Genomic DNA, 20117 nt, shown 5'->3' on the forward strand with positions numbered 1-20117 from the left:
CTGCAGCTGTGCTTGGAGGGGGGATCTCAGCTGCTCCTGGGGGTGATAATGGATCTCTGCAGATGTTCTGCTGCTCTGTGCTGCTAAATAAACCCTTACCTGGCTGCTGCAGGAGTGTGCTGCTGCTTTCTAACCAAGCCTCTACATCTTAGTTGCAGCTCTGCATGTGAACGGAGAACAGGAGGAAAAAGAGGAGGAGGCTGAAACACCAGTGCCAGAAGCAGAGCACTATGAGGTCAGTTCAGAATACATTTGTTTGCTTCTCAGCTTTCAACACGGCTCTCTGCTCCCTGTCATCCATAGGTGCAACACACCTTTTGCATCCCCATTCACCTGAACTCCATCAGGAATATTATTTGTATCATGAGTGTTAATGGTCAGCCACAAATTCCTCCCCTCACTTCCCAATCAGCATCGCTGAGGCAATGAACCATTGCAAGGACCCTCATATTCCTCAGTCATTTCACACTTCAAACATCAGTTTTAAAAGCTTCTGTTGTCCTTGTACAGCCTGAAGCTGAGAACTCTGGTTCTGAGCTGCCACTCCAGCTGTGGGTGCTTTGAGGTGTCATTTGGAGCTGTCCTGGGGGAAGCCCAGTACGAGTGGGGCTTTTACCCCTCTAGTGCCTGAGCATCTCCCAGGGAGCGAACATCTTCCCATATCACATCACTTCCACTTTTTTCCCTAAACTGCTGCTTTTTTTCCCCATAGCAGTCTTAATACAAGCGCTGTGTTGCATTGGCCAGTTTGGAAAGCCACGGAAGTTGCATCATGTACTTGATAGCAAAAGAAGGACTAAAATTTGCAGCTTGAGATGAGAGGAAAACTGGGAGAAGGGATGCCAGGGGCACAGGCCCTTTCTATGGGAGCACTATGATCATTTTAAGAGGGCTGGGGGTAAGCCTGGAGTAATGAACTTGATTTCACACTGTTCCTGGGAAGGGGAAAATCCTGGACACCACTGTACTCCTGAGGACCTGTGTACAAAGTGCTGTGGGGATGCTACGGGACCAAAATGAAGATCTTAGTCGAAGCAGAAAGCGAATTGAGATCCTCCTTGGCCTTCTGTCCAAAGAGGATCACTTGAAAGGTATGTGCTCCCTGGCCGCTGCAGGTAGCGTCCCACCCAGGGACTACCGAAACATCCCAGTTGGCTCTTTGGGGACCCAGAGGCTGGTGGTCCTTGCTGTAGTGTAGACAAGGTGGATCTCCCAGGCAATCTCCCAAGTGTGAGTGTGTCTGCTCCAGTCTATCCCTCCTTTGGCTGTAGGGCTTCTGGAGCTCTACTTCACTCTAGGTTATGGTGTTTTCTCTGGCTGTGCCAGCTCTGGTGCCTGGTCTCTTTTCCTGGTTGGCTAATTGTTGAACCGAGTGTAAAATGCTGTGCTTGGTGTGGTCCTTGGGTTTGGGAGGACCCAGTAGAAGGGCAAAATGCAAGTTCCCTGTTGTTTTCCAGCCTCTTTCCTGAAGATAACCAAGGCTCGCCTTGCCAGCCTTTTGAAGAAGCAAGAAGAAAATTCCCTTTACCCCAAAAACTGGGTGCTTCGGGAGGCTTCCAACCTCGGTGCTCTCCAGGAGGCAGGCACCTTCAGGTGAGGACAGCAGCAACATCTTGGAACCTGCAGGCTCCCAAGAGCAATCTGCCCATGGCAGCTCTGCAGCAGCGACAGCAGTTTTGAGTAACCTGAATACGTGCAGCGTCAGGCTCCAGTCTGTGCTGGAAACTCCCTGAAGGCAGTTCTGTCCCCTCCTGGCTCCTGAGGGGAGGGTGACTTGCATCTCCCTTGGCTGTGCTGGGACAGGAATGCACAAGTGCTTTGAGTGGAACAGTGGGATTAGGGGCAGCCACCAGTGGGAGAAGCTCAGGGTATTTTGGTGCTGGTATTTTTATCCCTTCACGGCAGGATTAGGACTTCCTCACATGGAAATGCCAGCAGGTTTTCAGAACAACCACCTCCCGATTTGCTGATAGCGTTGCTCACCTCTCTGGGTTTCTTGGTCTCTTTCTGCTCCCAAAGGCACACCTTGTGGAAGCAAGTCCAGAACGTGATCACTCCCATCCTGGCTCTCCTGATTGCTGTCATAGACAGGAATGGCAACCTGGAGCTGCTGGTCAGGCCGGCTGCTGAGTGGGTGACAAAGCTGTGGATGTTCATCTTCAGTGATACCAAACTCCTGACCGTCCCTTTCGGTGTGGGCAAGAACAGGTGAGCCCCTGGAGAGAGCAGCAGGAGGCCTGGGTGGCAGCACCGACACCAGCACTGGTGTTAAATCCAGTGCTGGTGCTCCCCTGTGCTGTGCTGAAGGGCAGCTCATGGTGCCTTCAGAAGTCTGCCTTGTCCCCAGTACTGGACTTTGCTCTCTGGCTTGTGGCATGCTCACGCTTCTTACCCAGCCCCTGGAGTGCCCGTGTCCTGCCACTACAGCCCTTTGGCCAGGGAAAGCCTACTAAGTCCTAATGCTACCAAGTTGGCAGGATGAGCTGTATTGATGAGTCCTTCAGTTCTTTCCCCTTCCTTTGTCCCCTTTCAGGGCTGATTTCTTGCTTTCTGCAGCTTCCTGCCTCTGCTGTCTGAATGTGTTTTCCAGGCAAAAGCCCAGAGCATTAATGACCTTTTAATTTCCTAGCTCTCAGCCAGAGATAATTGTGGTGCAGAACAACATGGTGGTGTCTGCTGCTGCTGGGAATAAGATGCCCTTCAGCTGGAGGATAAAGGAGTACTTGGATGAGATGTGGTTGGAAGCTCAATACATCCAAAACACTGAAGGTGAGACCCTGGCTTGAGCTCATGACACAGAGCATCTCCATCCACCTGCCCTGTAACCTCTGGTTTGTCACTACCATGCCTCTACCTTTCTGTGACGCTGGAGTCACCTTCAATACCTCTGGGCTCATACGAGCCAGAGATTTTTCTTTGTGCTTCTCGCTATTGGCCTTTCTCCCATCTGTTGTGTGCCTTTGTGGAAATGCCACGAGTTAACGACAAGGTGAGATTCCACAAATACAACACCGGTGCCCGTGCTGGGGAGGCTTGGCCTCAAACCCCTGTTAGTGCTGTGAACGAGGGGAGTGCTGCATGCATCAGTGATTAATGAGGTGTCAGGCTCTTCAGACAGAAGCTGTGTCAAACGCAGGCTCTTCCTAACATTCAGCTTTTCTCTGCATTCCCATTTTCCAGACCTTGCTGAGAAGTTTGTGGATATCTTCCAGAAAACTGCACTGGGAAAATTTCTCTCTGCTCTGCCCGAGGGAGACAGGGAGATGCTCTTCCAGTGCTATACCACTGACTTCATTGCCTTGACCATTGGTGTGTCCTCTGCAAAGGAGCTGCAGGTCAGTGTGTGAATGGCTGCTGAGATTGCTGAGACCTTACTCACATTGTACGTTGTGCAACTGCCACATTTCAGGCTGCGTGAAGTACCGGTTCTTGTCTGTCAGAGAACTTTGCTGGGGTTTCCAGTACAAAAGGAATGACACAGGTTTTCTTTTAACTTTGCTCTAAACTTGCAGTGCCTGCGAATTGCCTTCTTATCCTGTGTAGAGGAGCTGAAGGCAGCATCTCCCATGAGAGAGGAGTCGGTGCTGTCCTTGCCTTGGGTCCACCTGGGATACAATCAGTTCAAGAGCCGCCTGCAGAACCTAGCCAGGATCCTGGCTGTACACCCCCGTGTGGTTGCCTACCTTGGTATCGAGGAAGGAGAGGAAGGACATGGAAGACCACATTCAGCGATGGTAGTGTCACTATGAAGCATTTTGTGATGCTCAGCACTAGCAGGGACCTCTATCCACTGAATTTTATCTCGTGTTCAGTCTCCTTTTGGTTTCTGCAACAGTAAAGTGGGGAGCCCAAGCTCAGTCAGGATCCCTAGTATCAGGAATAATCTCCTGTGTTATCACTGTTAAGAGCAGATTTTGGAATAGTTTGCCCTTATGTTAATCAAGTAGAAGGTTATTCAGTAGAACGCATGCTATAGCAAGCCAGATTGAGAGCCCACGGCTCAGAAGTAATTCTGGAATGCAACTGTTGTGTTATACTTACCCCCTGTTGTGTGTCTAGGTTTTGGATGTGTTTGCTGCGATGGTATGTGCTGAAGAGCTGCAGAGTCAAGTGCAGACAGACCCCCCTGTGATTTGGCTGCAGAAAGTGAAGACTCTTCGTATGCCCATTGAGTTTCTGTGTAAAGAGAAGGTTTTACAGAGGAGTGGGAGTCAGTGCCATGAGCTGCTGAAGAAGCTTGAGTATGTACCACACATCTGCCCGCAATCTTGATCTTTTGCCTTGCTGTTAGTACAGGCTGAAAGCTGCTCTGGTGCTGCTTTTCTCACACAAAGACTTTGCAAACCTTTCCAGGCTCCTGCTAGGCCCAGTTACAGAGCAAGCATCAAGAACCAGATCTTTTTTTCCTCATCTCATGTAGATTCTCCCTCTAAATCTGGCAGCACCATCCAGTGCATTCCTGCTGGGTTCAAGGGTTAGTTAAAGCTCTCCTTAGGTTCCTGGTAACCAGCAATGTCTCCCCACTTCATCCTCTCTGCATTAAGACTCGGAGAGATGGAGCCTCATCTCTTGCAGACAAGGCCTGAGAGCTCTCCCAGTTTCTCATAGACCTTGTTTAGTTTAACCAAAATTCAGAAAATTTAGTTAATAGTGATTATTGTTAAGCACTTCCTTGATGTAGAAGTTAGAGCTGCAGGAAGGTCCTTGCAGTGGTCCTAGTTCTGCTGCAATGCTGACTACAGGAGCAGCTCCTGTGCCACCAGCTCACTGTGTTGGGTGCTGTGATGCTTTGTCCTCGACAAGAAGCCAGGGCTGATAATCAAAGGGCAAAGCAAGAGATTGCATAAGAATTGCACAAGTGCTGTAGTGGTGAGCATGAAAAGCAGGGAGGTCATTAGAGTGGCCTCACACTGCACTTCCATTCGTGCTCATAGCTTATAATTGTACTTTCCTTGCCACAGAGTCTGCTGGACCCGGGTTTTCTGCATGTCTCTCTTTGTGGAACACGTGTTGCTTGGCATCACCACTCTGATACCAGAACTTGAGGATTTAGTGAAAAAATACACTTTGCTTCTTGCCGAGGTAAGCAAAGATGGGATTTCACCTCTTCCCTGCTTGCTTCTGCTGACCATGTGAATTGTTGTCTGTGGTGTGAGAGCTGACTCATTCAGCTTTGTCCTTTTCCTCTGCAGTGTTTTCAGCACGATTCAGACATGAAAACCCATGCAACTTTTGTGGCAGTGATGAGAGTGCTGTGCCAGTGTAAGGAAGAAGTCAGCAATGGGCTTTACAGGTAATGACATTGAGACAAGTCAAGCGGCCAGTTGGGAATATTGCCAGCGTTGCAGCATGTTTCTGGGTGTAAAGCAGTGCTGCATACAATGGAATGAAAGCCAAGTGAAGAGTAATAACTTCCTTTTCATTCTGCGCCCTGAGGCTAAGCAGTTAACCAGCTGGTCTTACATTACCTCCTCGTGGTTTAGTTGCAGATAAACATCTTATTAAAGGCTTTTGCTAAGACAACATTGAAGCAATTGTGTCCATTGCTGTTTCTGGATTACAGCTACAGTCCGAAGTCCTGCATCATCTGCTTCAGAGAGCTGAAGGATCCCGTCCGCCTGCCCTGCAACCACGTGTTCTGCCAGAACTGCATCAGGATGTGGCTGGTACCAGCACAGATGCATTGTCCATACTGCAGAGTTGCCATGGAGGATGTCGATTTAAGCGTCTCCAAGGAGCTCAGGTACTTCCTCTCCAAGGTGGAAGCATTGCAGTGGGGCTGGTGGTGTGAGCAAATTCTGATTTGCTACCCTGAAGCTGTGAGCATGAGCAGAATGGGTGGAGGGAGCCCTGCTCTGTGTTCTGTTTGCTGTGTCAAAAGACAGCCTTTGCAGACAGTACTGCCGAAGTCTTGCACAAATCCAGCCTTTTGGAAAGCTGGAAAAGCATCTCACCTTGGTGATCTTTGCCTGTCTGCTCTGCTTTACCCATTACTTAAGTGGCTCTGTATTTGAGCATTGTCCTAATGCTTTTTCCCCTTCTCCTAGTGAAGCCATAGCAAGAAATGCCGAGTTCCGGCAGAGATGCAATAATTTCTTCATCGATGTGGTCACTACCATGTGCTTCAAGGACAATGAACCCCCTGAGGCAGAGGTGATCCAAGAGCTCTTCAATCTGCTTTTTGTTCACAGAAGGGTCGTGGAAGGTTCAGGTGAGCTCCCGCCTTCCTGCTGCTCAGCCTCATGGAGCTCATTCTCTTGCTGCTTCCGCTCGCCTGCCAAACGTGTCCTTTTCTATCTGCACAGATCACCCTACTGTCCACACAAAGCTTCTGTCCCCGTTTAATGAAGAAGTGGATGAAACTCCCATCATCCGCTCAGTGATGCTGAAGCTCCTCTTGAAGTACAGGTGAGCGCGGTGAGACAGCTCATGGCTGTTACGTGAGGGAGTGTTCATGGGCTCATCAAACCAACCTCACTGTTCCCCTCACTGCCGTACTGTTCATTGAATTTGAATCATTACAGGTGAAGTTCATCCTGTGCCTTTTATTAATCATGCAGCTTGGCTGGCTTGCATGTAGCTTGTGTTGAAGCGTCTGACCGGTCGGTGCCACGGTGTACCTAAACTTACACTGAATGTGGATGGCTTGGGTGACATAGAGGTAGCTGGCTAACTGATGTGCTCTAGAGCAGCAAAGCAATACTCATCCACAGACACTAAATCAAGAATGATCTTTTGTATGCTCACACAGACCTCTCCATTCACACTAAGCTCTTCCAGCCTCCCTTTGCAGTCAGTGCACAGGAAGCAATTTCTCAAGTGTGATTATCTCCTGATTCAGATGCTTAAAATAAATCAGATGAGTTATGCCCTAGAAATGCTAATTTAGTCTTGTTGAGGATAAAAGCCTAGCTCAAACTGTGAAGCGAGATGACATCTGGCAAAACATGGCACAACAGCTTTTCCAGCTTCCAGGTGGATCCAGAGTCACCCTCGCTTGTCACAGGGACACAATCAGTAGTTTGGTCATGCTTTAGAACACAAGTAGTAGTCAGTATTGCAGTTGTGGTAAGGGAGTGTTTCTGTCTCCTGTAGCTTCAATGAAGTGAAAAGCGATGTGCAGCACTACCTGTCCCGGGTAGAGCACGATGAGCTCCTAGAGAAAAATGATAAAAAAGAACTCTACTTGCTTTTTGTCAACTGCTTGGAGGTAAGAGCTGGTGGGGAAGAGCTGGGAGTGAAACTGGTGCAGGGGAAGCAACAAGGCCAAGAACAGAAATTCTTCCACAGTTTGACAGGTTTCTTGTGCACACAACCAGCTGCCCAGCTAGAAAGCCCAAAAGGAAGCTTATATCAAATCACCTGCTCTTCAGTAACTGGCCTTGCTTTTCCAGGGAAGGTTTGCGTGCCCGCAGCATTACAGCAATCCTTCTTTCTCTTGGACACCTTGGGCTGGTATTTAAGTGTTAAGTGAGGCCTGATAAGAGTCAAACTCCAGCGCAGAAGTGCAGTGAGCAGGGGGATTTCTAGTTGCAGTAGTCTGCTACTGGGCTACTTGTTTTCACAGACACTGTTTGTTTGCAGAGCTGTAGATTATGATGCTGTTTGGATTGTTCCCTTTCCTCCCTTGCATAACTTCTAGTACTATGGACAACTTTAAGCAAACTTGACAGCAGGGCAGAGGTTTCATTTCTTGCAGTCTGCATTACAATGGTGACTTTGTAGATAAGATCAGAGTCTGGATTCTTGCTGAGGGTAAGTCAGCTAGAGCTTGGCATCTTGGAACGTGTGATGTGTGTTTCAGCATGCGTGTGGCCAGGCAGCATGCTCATAACTCCTCCTCATCTACATGCTTAGGAAATATGGGAAAGCTTGGGTGCGTTGCTGACAATGGTGTTTGATCTGGCAAAGGTTTAGGATACGCACTGGAGAGATCACAGGGAGGAGCTAACAGCATTGGGGTGGAGGGTGCTGTGAGATATAAAAGTTTAATGTGCTTATTGCAGTGTGGATGCATTGGAGACGGGAAGTACCAATGCACAGGACATCAGATTCAAGTGGTTCTGCCACTCATGCAATGTTCTGGCCCATCTTTAGGATGCCATGTGCGAGAAGTCTGAGGGCAGCCTTGGATATGAGCACAGAAACTCTCTGCCTGGAGATGGAGGCTTTCTAGAGAGCTACCACCCAGAGAACAGTCAAGAAGCTCCTCGGGAATCATCTGTTGAATATCTGCAGGCAGTAGCCAAGGTTCGCCTGTACCTGAGCCGGGCTGCAGAGCTGCTCTTTGACTTGCATGAGCCCAGAGGTAAGTCTATTCTGCTATCAAATAGAAATGCTGTATCCAGAGCCAAGTCATCATGGGAGATGGGCTGGATGTGGCCAGTACACTTGTGCTGTGCTAGAACTTGTTTTGATGTATGGCCAAGGGCAAGTGCATCAGTTTTCTCCTTCTTTTCTTTCATTAAAAGTGTCAGGCACTATTGGTTCTCTTTACCATGCATTAGAAGTGCTCTAGAACTTGCAAGGCTGTGCTGGTGACCTCTGGGGTGCAGTTACATAGGAGCTGGGCCTTTGGAAGATTTATTTGATCCTCTAGATGCTAACAGTGAAATTTTATTTAGAGCCAACCCAACTGAACTTTACTGAATAAATGAATAAACTGTAACTGATGCTCAGATACATGACTGCTGTAAGGCTGATGGGTTTATATGAGTGAGAGCTCTGAGTGGCTAAAAATGATGAGGAGATATTTAAAACTAAGTAACGGAAGTTTTGAGCTGATTTGCTGACCCAGTAAAGGAGACCAGCGTGTGGAGAGTCTTGGATACACAGTTTGTGAAGCACTGAAGTGCAGTAATATAACTAGTTCCAAGGACTTCAGTGTCCAGCCCTTGCATTGAGGATGTCAGGCTAGTGAGATACATCTCAGGAGATTGTCCTTAGTGAGCACCATCACCTTGGCAGCTGAGACAATGGAAAGCCATAATCGAGCAAGACAGAAGAGTTCTGAGAATGAACTACCAGTAAATGGGAAAACTTGTCCTTGAGAGAGGGAAATGGAAGCAGAGTATGTCACCCTCTGTCAAAGACTGAACTCCGGCTGAGGAAATGCTCTGGACAAGCATAAGAGGAAGAGAGGGCTCTCAAGTTCTCCTGTGTACTTAGTACCAGTAGGATGGACTTGGTGCTGCACTGCTGCTGACTGAAGTTTTACAAGGTAGGGTGCAGCTTTGCCTCTCTTTTTCTCTCTTCCCTTTACAGAGCAAGAGCAGGTAGAGGAGAAGCAGCGTTACCTGGCAAATGTGAGGGCGTTCTGCAGCCGCACCAGGAATGACTGGCATTGTGTTTACCTCGTCCGGAAAGTTGCTAGTCACTATGGGATGGAATTTGCTCAGAAGCTTGCCACAGAGGCACAGTATAAGTGGGTGTTCCCAGAGGAAATTCTGCAGCAGGTAAAGGTGTCTCCTTGGAGATGGCTCTTCAGTTTGTGCTGCTTTTGGGGTGTTCCTACTGTTGCATGGCTCCTGGGGGCACACCACAGTGGGAGTAAAGGTGACTTACGCTCACTCGCCGTTGAATGGAGTTTCTTAGGGCAGCATTTGGGTTGCTGTGCCTGCTGCCTCTTTGCAAAGACTGAAACACCACAGTTCTCGGGAGGAAGAGGAGATTCTTCCTTCTCCAATGGCTGGTTAATGTCCACAGTTCTTTTGTGGACATTAATGTGGTTAATGTGCGCAGTAATGTCTGTGGGCTTTTCCCCTTGTAGGTGCAGAACAGCCAGTCTAATCACATCGATCGCTACCTGGCATGTGGTGAGAGTTACAGGGTCCTGCGTGATGCTGTGGGGCAAGCCATGATCGAGTGTAAGACTGAGGGGCTTCTAGAGGCAGAGAAGGTAGGACACATGCTCCTCACCACAAGCCTTGGGGGATCTGGGCGGCCAGTGTTCGACTTCGTGTTCCTGTTAGCAGTGTCTCTTCCAGGGGAGATAACTGAGTTGCTTTTGCTTTACTCTGGTTTATGCTGGCAGACACACGCACGTTTGCTTTGCTTTCTCACCTGTGTTCTAGCATAGGTAACTGAGGTTATTTCTGTGGGTTATTCCTTGCTTTCCTCCCCTTCTGATCTACCACAGAGGGTTGTTTTACAGCGAGCAACACTGGCACCTTGTAGCCAACTGAAAGGACAGTAGGCAGATAGTAGGAGAAGCTTTCTGCCCCCTCCCTGCCTGCCCATAGCTGGCATGCAGAACTCAAGCAGGTGACTGATCTCTGTGTGACTGTAACCTTTTTCCAACAGGTATTTTGTGTAAGAAAAGAAGCTTGCAAACAAAGGACTATGAATGTTTCCATACCATCTATTGCACGCTGGTTGTGATTTATGTTTTCACTTTTGATTTGAGGGAAGGCATGTACAGGTTGCTGCCTATGAAGACAGCAGTTCTGACTGGATGTTAGAAGAACAAAACACTTGGGAGGGTTCTGATGTGAAACCCTCCTGGCAGATTTCAATCTGAACAGCCATTCCTGTGCTATTCCATTTGGTTTGTGGGGAGAGGTTACCAGAGCATATCCAGTATCTTTAGCTGTGACAGCCGTAGCCTGTTCTCTGCCATCTCACGCGTTCTTCTTTCCTAGGCATCCAGCAGCTCCCCGGCCGTACAATCTGCCCATCTGCTCCTGGCTATTTTCAGAGAGGTCACTGCCCTCTATGGAGTTAGTGACTCCAGTCTTCATCCCAAACGGCAGGTGAGGTACTTCACTTTGGAGGCTTGCGACAAGCATTGCTTCCTTGATAGGGATGAATGAGATTTGAATAACTGGTAGAAAAGCCTTTTGTTCCTCTGCCCCAATATGGTTATGTGCTGATCTGAGCAGACTGGAAATGGGCAGCAGCAGGGGCAATGCAGCTGGGAGGCAGCTGATAGTTTAGTGAGCGATATCAGGCTGGTTTTAATTCTTTTAAATATGTGCTCTCAGCAAACAGCTGCTATGAGTGACTTCATCCAGAGCTCCCAAGTCCTGAATTCTGCAGACGTGCAGGACTTTGCATCTTCTCTCGTGATGAATGCGCTGCCATCTCTGAGAGTGGACCCTCAGAGCTTCAGCCACCACGGGGCCCTGACTGAGATGGCTGTTCACACCGCAGCAGTCCTGCTCTGCGGGAGGAACCCCGTCCTGGGGCCCCTGAGGAACCTGGCATTCCACCCGCACACCATGCAGGTAGAGGTTTAACTTGGATGGCAGTTCAGCACCTTGCTAGTTCTTTCATGCATCTGCTGGACCCTCTATAGCCCAGCCTTTGTCAACATCAAAAGCACCAACTTGTTTTAGCTGTGATTTACCAATGTGTGATTGTTTCGGTGTGGTTGGGATTATTTAGCACAGCCACAAGGTCTGGACTGGTACCTTTTCAAGGCACCTCTGCATCCTGAACAGTCAGGCAAACACACTTGGTATTTGAGTGAGTCTGAAAGCAGTGGGTCATACTGGGGAGACCTGTGTGCTCTGTAATGGCTCCTGGAGCCCTAGGCTGAGTAGAGCAGCAGATCCCTCTGCCCCTACTTCTCCTGGCTATCCGTGGTGTAAGGAAACATGCTGGTACACAGCAAGGTACGTCAGGCCACCCCGAGAGGAATCCAGTTTAGGATGTCTAGAGAAGTGCACTTTCAGATCTGAACAACGCTGACAGTTCTTAAGAGTGGATTTTCAAAGGCAGAACTTGAAAATGTGCATGTGTATCATCTGCATGAGCTCTGCTCTCAGATGTCTCTTGTTCCCCATTGTGAGTAAAGAGCCAGGAAGCTACTGCTACAGGGAGCAAGTGATCTGTGTATTCATTTGTCACCTTGTTTCCTTTTTCCTCCTTTAGTACTCTTTTCTGCCTACAATGCCAGAAGATATCATGGCTCAGGCGAGGACCTGGGAAGGACTGGCCACTCTGTGCTGGTACAGTAAGTGCTCCTGACTGGCTCTGCAAGAAATTCAGGGATAATCCTTGGGTTTTGAATGAAACCGTTCCAAACGTGAGGACAGACACGCTCCTTGCCATGAGTCATCCCTCGTAAAGTACCGTTTGTAGCTATGGTTTATGTGGGCAGTGAACCAAAGGGCACTGAGCTTCTGTTTAGTCTCAAGCTTGTAGCTGTTTGCAAAGTCTGAGGGTGCAGAGGAGCTGCCCTGTTACTTCTGGCAGGGGTAAAGCAGTGTGAGCAGAAGAGGAGCTCCCAGCCACCTTCTTGGCCAGCTTTCAGTTCTCTGCTTTCTGCAGTAGGATCCTACTGCAGACCAGGAATCTGGGAAGGGAGTATCCATGTTTACCAGCCCATTGGTACTCAGTAGCAGAATCTTTCAGGCTTCCATTCCTTGCTTTTCAAGGAGAAGCGCTGAAAAATGCCTTGTGTTCCTATGGGAGCCCTGTCACTCCTCAGAGCTTTGGAACAGTCAGTGCTTTTGGTTAGATCTTGAAGCAGCTTTATTGCTCCAAAATGATGGTCTCTACAAAAGGGGGTAATGGGGGCTTTATAAGCGTCTGTCTTACAATACTGTCCTGTTTCTTTCTCTTGATAGTATGTCCAAATGGCCACCCTTGCGCTATAGGAGAGGTAAGAATTTGGGACTGGGGGGTGTGGGGTTTAAGCAGGCATCATTTACAACAATAAATGAGTTTATTTATGGGTTTAATGCTTAATGTTCTGTTGCACAGTGGTTCATTTGCTAAACTCTGTAGTATTGATTATTTTGCCATTGTAAAATTTACAATAGCTCTAACACAGCTTATACCATAGCTCCAGGAAACGGGAGAGGCACAGGTCCTGTGCCCTGTATGTGTTCTCTGTCTGTGCTGGAGAGGGGCTCCTGCCCTGGAATTGAGTGTTCTTCTTTTGCTTTTTGCCAGTGTGGGCTCCCCATGGAAACCAGCCGTTGTGTGGACTGCGGGGTCAGAGTTGGAGGGGTAGCGCACAAACCGCTGCAGGGCTTCCAGGAATTCCGGTATGCTTTTGATTCCTTTCCCTTTTCAGTGCTAAGTGATGCAGTACTTGCCTCTCATGCTTACAAGGCAAAAGGTACCGACCACTTCATGCTGCTCTCTGGAAGGTGGCACATGGGATTCCCCCATTAGCTCAGACATTGGCTTCTGAGGGGGAAGAGGCTCAGCTGCTAGGAGTGCTGGTGTAACTCTGACCTTGCAGAAACTGCCTTAACATAAGATCTTGTCAAGCTGCTGGTTCAGAGTTTTCCATCTCCCTGCTTGTCCAGGCCAATACAGTTTGTGGTTCTACACCAGCATATAGTAATGGGCAACCTTTTCTGAAGTGGATCAGCGTGACTGAGGAAGTCCTTCCAGAGCTCCAGTAACTATGGCTTGTGCTCCCTGCTCCTCGATTCTCTGGGGAACCATGCACAGCCCTTGTGTAAGAATGCTGAAGTTACGAATTCTAGCAGCAGTGGTTTCTTATCTACCTAATGTGGAGTTGCCCAATCTTGCCCTGCAGGGCTGGATGTTGCCTCTTTCATGTAAAACTTTAGGAAGAGATGTCCAAGCAAGAGTAATGAGCCAGCAAAACCAAATAAATCACCTTGTTTCTGTACAAAACTTACTGCAAGTCCTCATTCCCCTGTAGCGCTTTCAACTGGCAGCTTTTGTGGCATTCAGAGATGCTACCGGTCAAACAGACGTTGCTGGGTATAAAAGACATCTCATGTTTGCTTTGTCGAGGCAAAAAACCCTGTACATACACTTTCCAACAGGAGTCAGGAAGACAGAACTCGGACTGGCCACGTGCTTGGAGATGTAAAAGACAGAAAAACAAAAGGAGTGTCTGACCGGGGCATGTCCCCACTTGTCTTTGTTCTGACACGCTTGCTCACACATCTGGCAATGTTCCTGGGAGCCACCAAAGATCCTCAGGTACCTTCCCATCATAGTACCAAGTAGCTACATAAAATGAAATGAAACCTTTGAACGGTGCAAGTCCCTTTCATCGTATTGCCAAGTAACTGGGGCAGTCTTTCAAGATGCAAGACCCCAGATTCACTTCCCTCCTTGCCCTGCAGTGATTTTGGTTCCTTCATGCACTTCCATGCATGGAAATGCATATACGCACCCTGCCTCTATTCAAGTGGTAGGAACTGTATGGGACAGAGTTGCCTCTCTGATGGCACTGTAGTTCTGCATGGCTTGTGCTTGAACTGGATGTTATCGGTGATGCTCATTCTTGCCTTTTCTGGCTCTTCAGTCACTACAGAACATTATCAAGCCACCAGTGCACAACTCTGTGAGTTTCCTGCAGCAGCACATTCAGGAGGACCTGGCACAGCTGACAAAGATCCTGGGGAAGAGTGTGGATGAGACTATCAACATCTTTCACCTTGTCCTCAGCAGCTTTCTCAAGGACCCCCATCAGCACCCAGGCCAGTGTAAGGATACCTGCCATATGACAGCTGCAGGCTGTGTCAGCACTCGAAGGGCAGCAGTCGTCTGGCTGCTTTGCCAACAGACAGTAGCTGAACTGATGAGGAAGATCCAGAAATGTGAGGCTTGTTTCTCAGCGTAGGGAGTGAAGAATTTTTGGCTGTTCACTTCTTCAGTGGAGTACGTGGGGCTTGCAAGGTTTGGTGCATAATTCTGGAAAGGAATTACTGCATAAATAACCTCATGTTGTGTTGACAGAGCTTTCAGCTCACCAGCAGAGGTGCTACTCAACTCAGTCATTGACTCATTGTGTCATACAGGGATTTATATGCAATAGCCATATTTTGAGTGTGTGCCAGCTGAATCCGTATTCTGAGCTCTGCTCCTTGGTCTGTCGTTGATCATGGTCTGACCTTGGACAACTTGTTCAACCTTTCTGGGATTATGAATGACTGGTGTAAATGTCCCTGTCCTTCAAAGGAAGGACTGGACTGAAGCTGCTGAAAACCTGAGATCACTGTGGGCTGTTTTGGGTGACACTATCCAGTTAGACCAAGATAGTTAGGTCATAGGACCTCCATAATTGCTCGTGGGTTCATGATGCTAACTTGCAAGGATGTCACATCTGAAAGCTTAGAGAATGTGTGCTTTCTTTAAACTAAAATGTTGCAGTTGTAAGAGACTAAATATTCCTGTTGCAGGGCCAGTTCAGTTTGATGATGTGCTCTCCACCAAGGAGAAGAGAAACACATGGGAAAAAATTGTTGCAAAAACAATTATTATTCCTGAATTGGAGGTGAGAAATCTTCTGTATCAAACTTGAGTAGCTGTGCAGTTCAAAAGCCACTTACTGGAAATCTGACTGGCTACAGTATCTGTGCTATAGACTTTTCACCCAGCTATTCCTAAAGCCAAGCCATCTGTGACACAGCTGCAGGTTAGCTTTCATTTGTGAGTGTCAGCCAACTTTATTTTACTTGTGGAAATGAGTATCTGAGACTAGAGCTGTTGAAAGTACTTGTCCAGGTGAGCACACGGTTGCCCCAAATGTATCCTGTCTGCTTTTTGTTCCCTTATATACACCATCTCAAGAATGGAAACCCTGTGAGCTGGATGAGCTGGAGAACAAAAAATAACGTTATTATTATTTTATTATTATCATTTAGTTATTATTATATTTATTTTTAATATTAATTGTATAATATTTATTTTATTATCATTTATTATGCTGTCTTGCAGTATGTTTTACATATGATCCCTGGGAGCTCATCTTCTGTTCTGACATACTTGTGTCAATTGGTCATCAAGCTCTTAGGGAAACAGACTCTGGCGGTTCTGTGTGGCAGGACACTGCCAGCTCTGATCTCGTTCTTTGGTTGGGTTTTTTAATGCAGGATTTGGACAAAAAACTTCTGAAGCTAAACAGACAAATACAAAAGGACGAGAGGATTTGTTCCAATCCAGTAGTGAAAATCGTGTATGGTGACCCAGCCACTTTCCTGTCCCAGCTGCCAAGGGACAGTCACATACATCACTCCAAGATGTGGAGCTGCCGGAAGAGGATTTCAGTGGAGAACCTGGGCCATGTAGTCCAGCAGAAGAATGCCAAGGACAGTGTCCCTCTCCTTTGGAAGTTCCTGCAGAAGGTGGGTGCGACACAGGGATGAGGCTGCAATGGTCAGAGATCAGTTCACAGAACCAGACTGGTTGTGGCTGGAGGGGACCTCTGGAGGTTGTCAGGTCCAACCCTGCTCAGGCTGGTTGTCCCTACAGCCAGTTACCCAGGACTAAGGCACCACTTGATTATACAGTCTCTATTCTCATAACTTTAATCTCGAGTACTGCACATGTAAAATAGTTTTCATTACAAATATTTCAAAAGTAATTCCATGGGAAGTATTCAAACCTGGTTCATCTGGGAACAAGCTTCCTCACAGGCCCCCTTTCCTCTTCCAGGAAACAGAACTGAGGCTGGTGAAGTTCTTACCAGAGATTCTGGCTCTGCAGAGAGAGTTGGTGAGGCGATTTCAGAACACCGCCGATGTCAAACATGGCTCCATCAGAGACTTCCTCAACGAACCCCTCTCAGGTGAGAAGACTCTGAAAAAACTCTAACTGGGGAAACAAAAAGCACCGGATAGTCCAGTTGAAAATGAAGGTGGAAAGTTCTCTTGAGCTGCAATCTTAAGCCCTCATTTTCCTTTCTTATGGAGACCTTAACCCTGGAGTTAAACTTGGAAAAGTCATCAGGTGACTTTAAAGACAATTAAGCACAGGAAGATTGTGCACAAGGGACAGAGGGGACTCAGCTCAGATAGGCAAGATAAATCCCTCAATGCAGCAGTGCGTTTACTTAACTTTTTAAGCTCTGTCCTAGAGTAGGGCCTGCCTAAAGGTGGAAGAGATGTCCTTCCATTATGAGCAGCATGCAGATGGTTTGTGGTAACTCCTTCAGTTGTACTTAAGCACATCTTTCTGTTACTCCTCAGATGTGATGAGGGAACTGTTACAGAGGAGAGTGAATGTGTTTCTGTCTGTCTGGAACAAGCTGAGAAGCTCACTGGACACCAATGGTGAGTCCTCTTCTTTCCCAGCATTGTTTTGAGGGCGATAGGAACAAGGGCTTCCCAGCTGTTTAACAGTGCTCCTCTGCTCTTCACCAGTTCAAGTTCCTTCTATCAAAGATGTTGAGACATATGCTCAGAACTGACCCTGCCCATTAAAGGTTTGGGAAGATCTGGGTGCAGAGGGAAGAATTTGTTTCCCTTCTGCGAAAGTCTCGCCTGAACTTGTTCCCTTTCGTGCTTATCTATAAGGGAAAGAGCACTGCTCTGCTCAAGTTCTGTACTTTCTCCTGACATGGGTCAGCTCAGGAGAGGCTTGCTCATCGTGGGCTGGCTCTGGGTCACCTCAAGCAGTCTTCTCTGCCTTTTATTTCAGGGGAAATTAAGCTTCCTGAAGGCTACTGTAAGGCTGACCTGACCCTGGACAGCAAGTTTGAGGTCCTTCTGCCACGTCGACGGGGACTGGGCCTCTGCTCCACAGCGTTAACCAGTTACCTCATTAGTCTGCACAATGACTTCATCTACTTGGTGAACAAGCACATCAAGCAAGATGATAGGTATGTTGCTAGGCATTTTTGGGGGGCTCTGTTGTATTACCTGCTACAGCACAACCAGCTTTTCCTGCTTCATAAAGGCTTCTTGCTCTAAATGGAGGCTGTTTTCTCTTCTGCAGGTACTTGATCAGTCCTTCAGAAGTGGCTGACCTGCACTTGATCAGTTATGAGGCTGAGAAAGACCTGATTCCTCTGATCCTGTCCAACTGCCAGTACAGCATGGAGAAGGGAGGGGAGACGTTGCAGGACTTTGATTTGGAGAAGATCCAGCAGCAAGTCATCAGCAAATTCCTGCAGGGGAAACCACTCATCACCCTAACGGTAGGACAAGGCAGCTTAGCTATGCTTCCTGCAGACAACTTCTCAGCTGCTGCTGGAGCCCTGCAGTGTTTGCTGCAGCTGGGCATGCGCTGTAATGGGACAAGCAAAGCTTTACAGCTGTGGGTTTCTCTCCTGACAGGGAATACCCACCCTCGTGTACAGACATGATCGGAATTACGAACAGCTCTTCAATGATGTCAGGAATAAGGTGGATCAGGTGGGTTTCTGCACTGGAGGAAACGGGGCAAGCACATGATCCCTGATGTCCCAAGAAATGTCAGGTTTGTCCTCTGAAGGCTGGTCCACTAATCTCTCACCATGCCTTGAACGGGTGCCCTCTGTCAGTCAGGATTTAAGAAAGAAAGGGATACACTTAAGCACTGTCAGTTTCCTAAATCAGGGCCTCTGCCATCTTCCATGGCTTTAGCAACTTGAGCAGTAAATAAGGATTGCCTCCAAACTAATGCTGGCAACTGCTTTGACTTCATGGTTTTCAGAGTGCTCTCCCCAGTTCTGTGATGAACATGATCAGTGGAGAACTACAGTCTTACAGTGATGTCTGTGATGCTCTGTCTGTCACCGAAATTACCCTGGGATTCCTGGCCATGGCTGGAGAGCATCGAGAAATGCTTTTGACAGACTACATCGAGAAAGTTCTGCACATGGGTGACCAGACAAACCCTCACGTACTGCAGGTGAGTCCTGAGAGCAAAGCTCTTATTATTATGGGATAAAATCCAGGCAGTCTGATCTCCAAGCCCAGCACAAGTTCAGCTTGAAAAGGTGATAGAATTCCCTCTCCACTGTATTCAACATCAGGGAGGAAACAATTTTCACTTCCCCTGCAACCAGTGGGAGCATCTAATAGTTTGTGGTGCTCAGCAGGTTCTTGCAGAACCCTACAGAAGGGTCAGGTGCAGGATGTGCAGAAGGTCAGACTTCTCTGCAGATCCAAGTTCTTCTGTCAGCACCAGGAAGGAGAATTCTCAGTTGAGTGTCAGCATAATTAGTTGCAGTGCTAAACCTGAGAAAAGGGAGAACTCTCAATTATGAGTCAGCTTTCAGTGACACTGGTTTGCTGCTGCTGAGCAGGATTGAAAATATCCCTTTACCTCTCAGAAGTGGTGACAGGGCAAGGTTTTATCCACTAATGATGTGTGAAGAGGCCCTTGACTGATAAGGGCCAAAGGCACCATGTTATGACAAGTACGTGTGACAGGGCCCAATCACTTTCCCACTCCCTTTCATGATGCCAGAAAGATGGATTATTGAAGGCAAAATGGGGAAGAGGGAGAGAAGCCTATTGCAGACCTGGGTGAAAAGGGCTCAGTGAACTCCCTCCCTCTGCCTTGTGCTCGGCTGCATGGGCATGGCAGGGTGTGGCCAGGTTCCTAAATACATCCTTTACACCCAGGGTCACTCCATAGATGTGTTTTCTCTTTCAGGCCCTCAGACAATGCCACCTAAAGCACAACATAGCCCTGTGGCGGCTTCTCTCTACCCGCAAATCTGAGCAGCTTCTGCGCCTCAAAAGGGTAAGGTACCCTCATAACGTAACTGTCTCATCAGCTTTTCCCTCTCCTCCAACGGAAGTTGCTCAAATGTGTGTGTTCGGTTTGGTTTTATTCCCTAACTGCATTTTTAGGACCCTTTTGTGGACATCAATGATGTCTACAAAGCCGAGCTCACTCCAGAGACCTCCAAGCTCCTCACCACCTTCCTTGTAAACTCAAGGCTGGAAACCTTCCTGCAGGAACTCCATGAAATGATAGTCTTGCAGCTGAGACACATCCACGCTGTGGATAAATTCAGACCCAACTGGAGGTAAGAGCTGTGTAGCCCAAACACACCACAGTTGTTAACTTAGGCTGCTCTGGCTCTAAAAATGCACGTGATGGAAATGGTTCCCTTGGCAAATGATGGAAATGGTTCCCTGTGTTGGCAAATGACTGCTTGGTTGTGACCTGCAGCTGTGCTCAGGTTAAAACAACGCTACTGCCATGTGGCACTTGCAGTTTTCTATACACCATTTATTAACACTACTTCTGCTCTGTTTTCCAGCCTGAAGGAATCGCTCCTGCCTTATCTTGATGCAAAACGCTCCGAGTTAGCCACAGAGCTGGAGGAGCTCTTCCCGGATGAGATTTTTCTCTCTCAGGTTACCGCTACCTGGAAAGCGGCTGCTGTCTTCAAACGGGAGCGCAGGGAGCACTAGGCCGGGCAGCAGCACGGCCTCGGACCGACGGGCCCAGGCACTGCC

At 48.0% G+C, this 20117-nt stretch overlaps 2 protein-coding genes across 2 annotated transcripts in view; one reads left to right on the top strand and one right to left on the bottom strand.

Annotated features, from left to right (window-relative positions):
- Nucleotides 1–20072, top strand: part of RNF213 (ring finger protein 213) — a 46293-nt gene extending 26221 nt beyond the window's left edge. Inside the window, exons 33-67 of the mRNA XM_057414259.1 lie at nt 153–235; nt 944–1091; nt 1458–1593; nt 2020–2208; nt 2630–2769; nt 3181–3335; nt 3513–3734; nt 4060–4241; nt 4962–5082; nt 5193–5293; nt 5564–5743; nt 6048–6211; nt 6306–6408; nt 7096–7210; nt 8098–8308; nt 9265–9455; nt 9770–9898; nt 10641–10751; nt 10983–11225; nt 11875–11956; nt 12573–12607; nt 12901–12995; nt 13755–13914; nt 14243–14423; nt 15120–15214; nt 15813–16064; nt 16375–16507; nt 16908–16991; nt 17359–17539; nt 17656–17857; nt 17997–18074; nt 18355–18552; nt 19303–19392; nt 19503–19681; nt 19919–20072. Coding sequence (XP_057270242.1) covers nt 153–235; nt 944–1091; nt 1458–1593; nt 2020–2208; nt 2630–2769; nt 3181–3335; nt 3513–3734; nt 4060–4241; nt 4962–5082; nt 5193–5293; nt 5564–5743; nt 6048–6211; nt 6306–6408; nt 7096–7210; nt 8098–8308; nt 9265–9455; nt 9770–9898; nt 10641–10751; nt 10983–11225; nt 11875–11956; nt 12573–12607; nt 12901–12995; nt 13755–13914; nt 14243–14423; nt 15120–15214; nt 15813–16064; nt 16375–16507; nt 16908–16991; nt 17359–17539; nt 17656–17857; nt 17997–18074; nt 18355–18552; nt 19303–19392; nt 19503–19681; nt 19919–20072 — 5123 coding nt within the window. The remainder of the gene's footprint in view (nt 1–152; nt 236–943; nt 1092–1457; nt 1594–2019; nt 2209–2629; nt 2770–3180; nt 3336–3512; nt 3735–4059; nt 4242–4961; nt 5083–5192; nt 5294–5563; nt 5744–6047; nt 6212–6305; nt 6409–7095; nt 7211–8097; nt 8309–9264; nt 9456–9769; nt 9899–10640; nt 10752–10982; nt 11226–11874; nt 11957–12572; nt 12608–12900; nt 12996–13754; nt 13915–14242; nt 14424–15119; nt 15215–15812; nt 16065–16374; nt 16508–16907; nt 16992–17358; nt 17540–17655; nt 17858–17996; nt 18075–18354; nt 18553–19302; nt 19393–19502; nt 19682–19918) is intronic.
- SGSH (N-sulfoglucosamine sulfohydrolase) overlaps nt 1–20117 on the bottom strand; it is a 291535-nt gene that overhangs the window by 38019 nt on the left and 233399 nt on the right. The window lies entirely within an intron of this gene.

This window comes from Pezoporus wallicus, unplaced genomic scaffold, assembly GCF_028554395.1.
Source record: "Pezoporus wallicus isolate ANWC-B61680 ecotype Strahan unplaced genomic scaffold, APGP_CSIRO_Pwel_v1 contig_11546, whole genome shotgun sequence".
Lineage (NCBI taxonomy): Eukaryota > Metazoa > Chordata > Aves > Psittaciformes > Psittacidae > Pezoporus > Pezoporus wallicus.